This window comes from Apis dorsata, unplaced genomic scaffold, assembly GCF_000469605.1.
Source record: "Apis dorsata unplaced genomic scaffold, Apis dorsata 1.3 scaffold_82, whole genome shotgun sequence".
Classification (NCBI taxonomy): Eukaryota; Metazoa; Arthropoda; class Insecta; order Hymenoptera; family Apidae; genus Apis; species Apis dorsata.
The window spans coordinates 970,198-978,640 of NW_006263380.1; the positions used below are offsets into that span (position 1 = coordinate 970,198).

The 8,443-nt window shown below is 30.4% G+C and overlaps 2 protein-coding genes across 4 annotated transcripts in view; one reads left to right on the forward strand and one right to left on the reverse strand.

Annotated features, from left to right (window-relative positions):
• The window catches only part of LOC102677693, an 8,547-nt gene extending 3,048 nt beyond the window's left edge, over positions 1-5,499 (reverse strand). The window contains exons 1-2 of the mRNA XM_006610953.2: positions 5,116-5,499; positions 3,395-3,607 (exon numbers count right to left, since the gene is read on the reverse strand). Coding sequence (XP_006611016.1) covers positions 3,395-3,607; positions 5,116-5,194 — 292 coding nt within the window. The 5' untranslated portion in view covers positions 5,195-5,499. The remainder of the gene's footprint in view (positions 1-3,394; positions 3,608-5,115) is intronic.
• Positions 1-8,357, forward strand: part of LOC102677833 (nuclear autoantigenic sperm protein) — a 12,911-nt gene extending 4,554 nt beyond the window's left edge. Inside the window, exons 1-3 of one of the 3 annotated variants that reach the window (XM_031508251.1) lie at positions 466-1,158; positions 6,558-7,295; positions 7,498-8,357. In XM_031508251.1, the coding sequence (XP_031364111.1) occupies positions 6,558-7,295; positions 7,498-8,151 (1,392 nt within the window). In that variant the 5' untranslated portion in view covers positions 466-1,158 and the 3' untranslated portion in view covers positions 8,152-8,357. Of the gene's footprint in view, positions 1-465; positions 1,159-2,821; positions 3,062-6,557; positions 7,296-7,497 lie in introns of those variants that run through there. The other 2 variants (XM_031508252.1, XM_006610954.1) reach the window with 2 other exon arrangements.
• The last annotated feature ends 86 nt before the right edge of the window (positions 8,358-8,443 follow it).

Below are 8,443 nucleotides of genomic sequence, written 5' to 3' on the forward strand. Positions count from 1 at the left end.
GCTGTTTCTTGCACGACATGGAACAAAATTATGAACGGGTAGGTTTCCACTTCTCTCGTTTCTTTGCACCTCGATTTTTAATTAAACGATCCTTAAAAGTTTCCCTCCGCGTGTTAAAAATGTGATGAAAGAGCGTAAAAACATTCAATCCAGTTTATTGAAAAAGTATCAAAGAGGAGCAAATTTTTACCGAATTCTTATTCGAGTAACATATTTTTTATATAACTTTGGATTCATTATAAATTCTAACGAATGTTTAATTATAAATTGAGAAGATATTTCTTTTTATATGTTTTGATTTTTAATTGGAAAGCTTCATATTTTTTTAGCACGACAGCAACGAAATATATAAAGAAATATATAATGAAAGTGGAATCGATCGGTTAGAAAATGAAAATAAAAATAAAGTTCGCGTTGGTCTTTCGAAAAAAAAACAATAAAAAATGCATAATGGTTTGATAAACATATTGGTTTGGATTTATATGTGACCGATTAACTCGAAATACTTAATACTTGAAATGAGTAATCAAATTAAATCTCGGGCCAAGAGCGCCGAATAGTTGGAGCGTGAGATTCGATATCAGATTCCGAATACTATCGGCTCGTTGGAGAGGATGAACCTCCAAAGCATGGATTTCCGTGAAATGTCAGGAAGACGAGGGTTAGAAGGCCGTAGAAACTTGGAGAATTGAGTAATAATAAATTCTGAAGCAGAAATAGCTCGATCCAAGTTCATCAGATCTGGGTTATTCTATCTACCCTCATATCTCACTTTTCATTGAGCAAATGAACAATGATATTTTAAGATAAATGTAGGTTAAATAAAAAAGTAAAATTTCATTAATGAATTTCAACATCTTCGAAATTACATATTTAACAAAGAATTTCAGGGATTTATTGTCTCTAAAGAATGTACAAATTATTTGCATGGATATAGAAACATCAAATATCACGAGATAATTTCAACATTTGCGAGTCAAGAATTTTAGATTGATTTTCACGAAGAACATCAGTACATAGAGGAAGGAACGTGCACCGTTTGATTTAAACAGTAACGTTTCGTGCTTGGCGTGACCAGAAACCATCAAAGAAAGTTCTCCAAAAAAGAAAAAAAAAAAAAGGAGGAACTAAAAGAAGAAATTGAGTACTTTTGCTAAGGTCAAGTTTATTCAACGATAAAAATTCATCTTATTTATAAATATAGCGCTATAACTTTTTTTTTTATCCTAAATTCATTACTACTTCTATTTCTACTTAATTTTCATATTTTCCCATAGCAGAAACTTCCAGTGTAAAAAGTTAAAGAATTTAAATACGAGTTGAATAGGTAGTTCGGAAGAAAAGCAAATAGTAATCATAGCCTTTTCATTTTTCTCTTGTTCCTAATAAGGCGAGAAAATTAAACTTCAGAACATACAATCAACAGTGAAAAATCACCCAATAAATAAGAAAAGATCATCGAAAACGTAGAAATATTGAAACTTTAACTCTGGTATTGGTCTTTTTTTTTCAATTAAACTTTTTGGACGAGAATACAAAGATTGTTGACAAGTAAGTTCGTAATAAAACGTCGAGAAATACGAAGGAATGACTTCGTTATATCACATTGCAATTTTCAATATTACTGAATCGTTATGAAAAGAAAAAGAAAAGAAAGGAAATAAGAAAATTTTCCATGGAATTTCTTATTTAAAGAGATCGCATTTTGATATATAAAAATAATTACATTGCTCATTAAAGAATGCAAAAAAAGAAATTAATAATAAAATTATATTTAAAATTATATTTATAAATTGTATTAATAAGGAAAAAATTTATAATTTTTTTTGTCAAACATAAAGAGATAGATAAAAATATGCTCAAATAATGATTTTAAAGTAAATCACATCTATTTATGACATCTTTTATATTTTTTTTTTCTAATGTTTTCTGATTGATAAGATTATTATTAAATTGAATAATCTTATCGTATTTTATAGCGATAACTTTTTTGCGATAGTAACTACACTTCTTGATGCTAAAATGTAAAACAAATCAATATGAATGGCAATGATTATCAATTTGAGTGTTTATCATATATAATTTTTCAATAATGTATCTTCATATTTTGATTCATTTTTTTACATTGTATGAAATTTGTTCTTGATTTTTTTTTCTTTTTTTATTTGATAAAAAATAATTCTTTCAAATGTTCAAAGTATTTAATTTAAAACGTATTGTATTTTTTATGATGTTTTGTTTAGTTTGTTATATTTTTTTATGATTGATTTTTTCTTCAAGAAAATTTTTTTTCGAAAACGATCCATTTTTTTTTATCTAATATTTTCCTTGAATTTTATGAAATTATTACGATATTATTTATTTATTTTTGTAAAAAAAAAATAACTATAGTTTTCTTCTTAATGATGTTCAAATATTTCTTATAATTCAAATTCTTTTCTTAGTATCTTTTCTTTACTTTCTTATTCTTTTTCGTTTTTTGTTCTAGAAAGATTCTCATTATTAAAATTTCCTTTCTCAGACGTATTCATATTTTAAACTTAGTTTAATTCTCATTGAAAAAGATAGAACATTGCAATTCTCAAACACATTCGCATTCAAATGTCATTACTTGATGCTTTAATTTAAAATCTCGTTATATTGTGGAAGCTACTGATATATGATATCAGCATTAAAACTAATTATCTGATAATTTTTGTCCATAATATAATATTTGTTTTTCAAACAAATTATCCATATCTATTTAAATTTACAAAACTCAATATTCATTAATTAAAAAAAAAAATTAATCAAAAAAAAGTAAAGAAATTTTTGTTTAATATGTTACTCTTCGTTTCGTTTGAATGAAGTTTTTAGCACAGTGAAAGTGATTGGGACAAAGTTTTCAACGAAGAAACATCCAAGATGTTCATGGTCACGGCATGCCTAGTCAGACAGTACGATATTTCAGATCGTAATCGACTGGTCGATAGCTTGGTCAGAGTCAAGGTGGTATCCATGTATAGAACACCGGTTCATACGGAACCGCATCATTGTAGATACGTCGAGGTGATTACGTGAGGTGTGTGCACTGTGTATCATTGAAAATTTACACACAAAATCGATTTTTCACGTTCAAACAAATATCTTCAAGAATTACTCATCAAATTATTTTCACATTTTACTATTTTAATATTGAAAAAATATTTAATTAAGATAAAGAAAAAATTGATGCGACTTATATAAAATACACGAGTAAAGCTTTTTTAAAAACTAATAAATAACGAATTAAAAAACGTCGTCAATGGTAATCTAAAAAATCCATGCAAGTTTTAAATCCTAAACTATTTTCTAAACATAAGAGAATATCTAACAAAGCTCTGTTTAATCAAAATTCATTAAATTGTATACTTACCAGTAAGCGAGACACACATGATCCAAATACCACCGTACATAGGTACGAGAAAAGTAGAATGATGGTTTCTGTGGCCGGATGTTGGTTCTACCATTGCTACTTGTCCATCCAAATACCACGTGAGTGTAACATTCGCATGAGTTAGAGCCTCCTTATCCCAGCCAACTTCTTCCCAGTGATCCGACATTATGGCACCACACAATAACCCGGTCGCTAGAACAAAGATGAAAATTCTCTGTTAAGGTATTGACGTTCTTTTGTGTTGGAATGTTCTCATTATTTTAAATCCTCATAAGTTGGTAGTCAATTGGTAATGCGCATAAATGAAACGTAGAAAACAATCTTTTGAAGCATTTGTTAAAAGTTCTTAAAACTTACTTGCTTTTGTAAAATTGTATTTTTTCAATTCTTGTTTAAAATTTATATGATTTCAAAAATAATCACATGTAATGTGTCATATTTTTTCAGATGTTTATTTTGTAAAGAAATATACAATAATTTTGTATATGAATTAATATCTGAAACGTCTGATGATATATACTGCATTATATTACTTTAGCTATTATTGCATCTCATAAACTCTACTGCTAGAAATGAGTTTCTTTTTCTAAGGATAAATAGACAATGATTCTAAGATTCTACAACGTTTTGCTAATATTGATGACAATGAATTCTAAAAGTTTAACGAGAAGCCTTGAGAAGAAGCATCATTTTCGTGCCATAGAAAATTTTATTACATAAGAAATCTAGTGGCAACCATTGGCAAAGGTTCTCGAATATAATAGGATATAGAAGCACTTCTCTCTGAGTGACCATATCTCTCAACTGAAAAAAATGTACGGTGCAATGAATTCAACCGGTGGTTGTTGACCCTTTTACCAGAAAGAAATCTTTCAGGAAAGCAATAAGAGATATTAATAAATATATTAATAAAATAATCAACACTTAAAAAAGTGAAAATGAATAAAGTGTTTATCGAAGAAAGTCACATGGTATCGTTATGATAGTGGTATCCAATAACGATACATATATACATATATATATATATATTCTATGTTTTCAGATAATTTCATTAAATTATATTAATTTTTGCAAATAGCCACGATAAAATAATAACAATTATTAAGAATAAGAATAAATATCATCTATATGAAATACAGATATGATGCGATGACGCTGCAAAATGCAACGTTTCGTTTTGAACCAAGAATAAAAGTATCATTATTCACGTGTTTCTTCATTTTACAAGTATTCTCTATTTTATATAAACTTTAATACGCAATTAATCGATACATCATTAAAAACGTACGCCGGTATCAATTAATCTGATGAAATGTAGATCTATGTATTTATTGAAAGTTTTTTTATCGGTCACAGTATTTTTTTCACATAATGCAATTATAGCACACAAATTGGAAACACGATGGAAACATCGTAATACATTTAGATCATCCTTCATAATATCCTAGTGACACGATTCTTCGGATCAGCTGATGGTTTAACGAATGAGTCTATACACAGGATTGGAAAAAGCACATTCTATATTCATTCAACGTGCGTCTACCAAACTAATAACGGAAATAAACCACCTTATCCGATTATTCATTACGTAAGATGGATTTTGATTATTGCATAGCCGGTTTAGACGATCCGTCCAAGCGAAGACACGAGACGTCGAGCAAATGGGAGGATCATCGAACGCAATGAATTGTGCCGATTACCTGCGAAAGTGAGGGCTAGCGTCGCAACGAGAAAAACAAGACGTGGACCAGGGGCCCTGGGTACACGAGTAGGCTCCATCCATGCAGGTGGTGCCCAGGGCGACCGCTGGCAGCCCACTGAATGCTGCACAACTGTACCGACAGTTGCCAGTTACGCACTGACCAATCAACACCCCCGGAGCTCGTGGTGTTTTCGGCGACTCTCCACTACTATAAGGGGGCAAACGATCAGCACGCCCTCTCCGTTCTGCGTCGAAGCGCACGAAAATCGACCGACGTACCACCCAACTAACCACCCCACCCGGATGCTGCAGACAATCCACTCCGATGATTTTCTCTCTTCTTTCTCGCCCTTCGAGAGATGAGAGATCATTTCTTTTCGTTATTCTATTCTTTCTTTTTCTTTTTCTTCTTTCTCTTCTTTTTCATTCTTTGATTCGATCCACCCCTTCCTAAATTATTCTCTTGATAGTTTTCTTTATTATTATTAACGATAATAACAGTTCTTTTCCCGCATTAGCGTTTTTAACATTGTTTCTTTGGAGTACGAAGAACTGTTTCTTTATCGTGTCATCATTAAAAGAATTTTTTCTGGTATATAATTTTATGGATGGCTTTTTAAAAATTTTAATTTCAATGAAGCATTAAACTTTCAATGAAACTTGGTATAAGTATATACAAACATGATAGGTTTTTTTTTTAGAATTCTAATATAAGAATTTGAGTTGTTATCAATATGAATAATAAAAGCTTTAAATATATTATGATAGTAAATTATAAAACATAATAAGTCTTCAAAAACTATCTATCATTAATTTACATCAATGTTGCGAATTCTATTATTTTTTCTATTTATTATTCTATTTATGAGATTCTGATTGGATTATGAAAAAAGCGCTTTGTTTGTTAGTCATTTATAATAGAATTAGAAAAATACGATTGTTAACAAGCTACTTACAATTATGCTAATGTTAATAATATCAGTGATATAATACTCGGCATTTAAATGTCATTCTCTTATCCGTGTTCGAATTGCTTAACCGCAAGTTGTTTTTAATCAAGTTGAATTCCTACAAAATCTTAAAGACTTTCTATATTTATTTAATCGGTATTGACATTGGGGAGAGAAGAATGCATTAATTTGGCTTTAAATATAATCCATGTAGAAAGCACGACACGTATCACGCGTAGGTGGTATAATATTCTGTTTTAATTGCATCATAATATTATCAATACTCTGCGGGCGTATAATTAAAGATGTTTTAAGGATGATCGAAAAAATTAAAATATTATACATATTAATCAAGTTATTATTATTACTATACTATTAATCAATTTTTGGTTTTTATAAAATGTTATCGATAGAAATTTAAGAAAAAAAATTAATTTTTCAAATATTATTATATTGTTTCAAAAGTAAATACATGTACTTTATGTTAAAGATGGCCGATGTCGCCGAAAGTGCAGCCTTTACCGATCCAGCTACGGCAATCTCTCATGGAAAACGACATTTGTTAGTGCGAGATTATACCATGGCTGTAACCGCATTGGCACAAGCTTGTCAATTGCTTGCTGAAAAACATGGAGATACTGCGGATGAACTTGGTGAACCTTATTTATTATACGGTCGGGCTCTTCTTGGTCTAGCAAGAGAAGAAGCTGGAGTATTGGGTGGCGGAGTACCAGGTACAGAAGAAACTGAAGAGGATGATGAAGAAGACGAGGAAGAAGCTGAAGATGAAAAATTAAGCAACATAGATGAAAAAGAGGACGAGGAGAGTGAAGATCATACAGATAATGGTACGGTGAGCGATGAAAAAGAGAAAACTGCTATTGAGGACAAAGCTGAAGATTCGAAAGCTGACCAAGAATCTAAAAAACCAGAAACTGAACAAAAAGAAGAGAAAATAGAATCAAATAATGAAAAACAAGAAGTTGAAAAATCAGAAGTTGAAGAATCAGTTGATAAGACAGAAGATAATAAAATATCGAAACAAGCGATAGAAAAGCCAGAAAAGGAAGATGAGGAGAAACCTGCAGCTGGTTCTAGTAAGGATATAAGTCACGCTAATGGACCATCTTGTTCATCTGATCATAATGGAGATGTAAAGAAAAATGGAGAAAATGATGGTGAGGATATAGGAAATGAAGATGAAGAGGATGAAGTCAACAACCTACAGGTTTGTAAACAAAATTATTTATCTATATATAAATTATCTATATATCTATAAATCTTTTTTTTTATTTTTTTATTATTATTCATTATACATAATATTTAAGTTAAGATTGCATTAATCAAATTTTATTTAAAAATTTTTGTTATACAAATTTTCTAACATCGAAAATTATAAAATTTAATAAATGTTTGTTATTAAATTAAAGGTCGCTTGGGAAGTATTAGAGCTTGCGAAATTGGTGCTGCTAAAACGTGGTCAAACAGGTTGGAAATTATTAGCCGATGCTTATCGACTCTTAGGAGAAGTGGCTATGGAGGGAGGAAACTTTCAAGGTGCTCTGAATGATCTGCATCGATGTTTGGAGCTTTTACAACAGATTGAGCCTCAGGAGCCAAGAGCAATAGCTGAAATACATTATCAACTTGCATTGGCTCATTCTTTGGGCAACGAATTCGACGCTAGCATCGAAGAGTTTAATAAAGCTACAGAATTATTGGAAACGCGTATAAAAGAATTGGAAGAAATAAAAGAACCTCCTAAAACGGATGATTCTTTCTATACTGTAGAAGGAGAGATCCAAGAATTAAAAGAATTGCTACCAGAAATCCAGGAGAAGATTTCAGATATGAAGGACTTCAAGCAAGAAGCTTGCAAACTTGTCATAGAGGGTATCAAAAGCAAAGTAGCTGGTGGTTGTTCAAATGGTGCTGGACCAAGTGGTAATAATGATTCTGCACCTAAAATTCAAAAACCTGCTAGTGATATATCTCATTTGGTGCGTAAGAAACGGAAAGCCGACGAACCAGAGACAGAAGTTGCGTCGCCATGTAAAAAACCGACACCAGAGAAAGCTGTTTGAATGAATTTAGTGTATCTGAAATGTTCTTGGTACCTTGTTACTTGGTTTGACATGGTGAAAATTTAAAGAAAAAATCTGTATCAAAGATAGAATTTTCAATGTTGGACCAAAATAAGATAAAAAAAATCAGTGATTCCAGCAGAAAGATTCTATATATCAGGGAAAATATTAATAGAATTTTAATAGAAACAGACAGAATATTTTAATTTTATCTCTTTTATTCAATGATTACAGTCAAAAATTATTGAATACATATTTTATTTTTTTCTTTTTTTTTTTTTTTTTTTTTTTT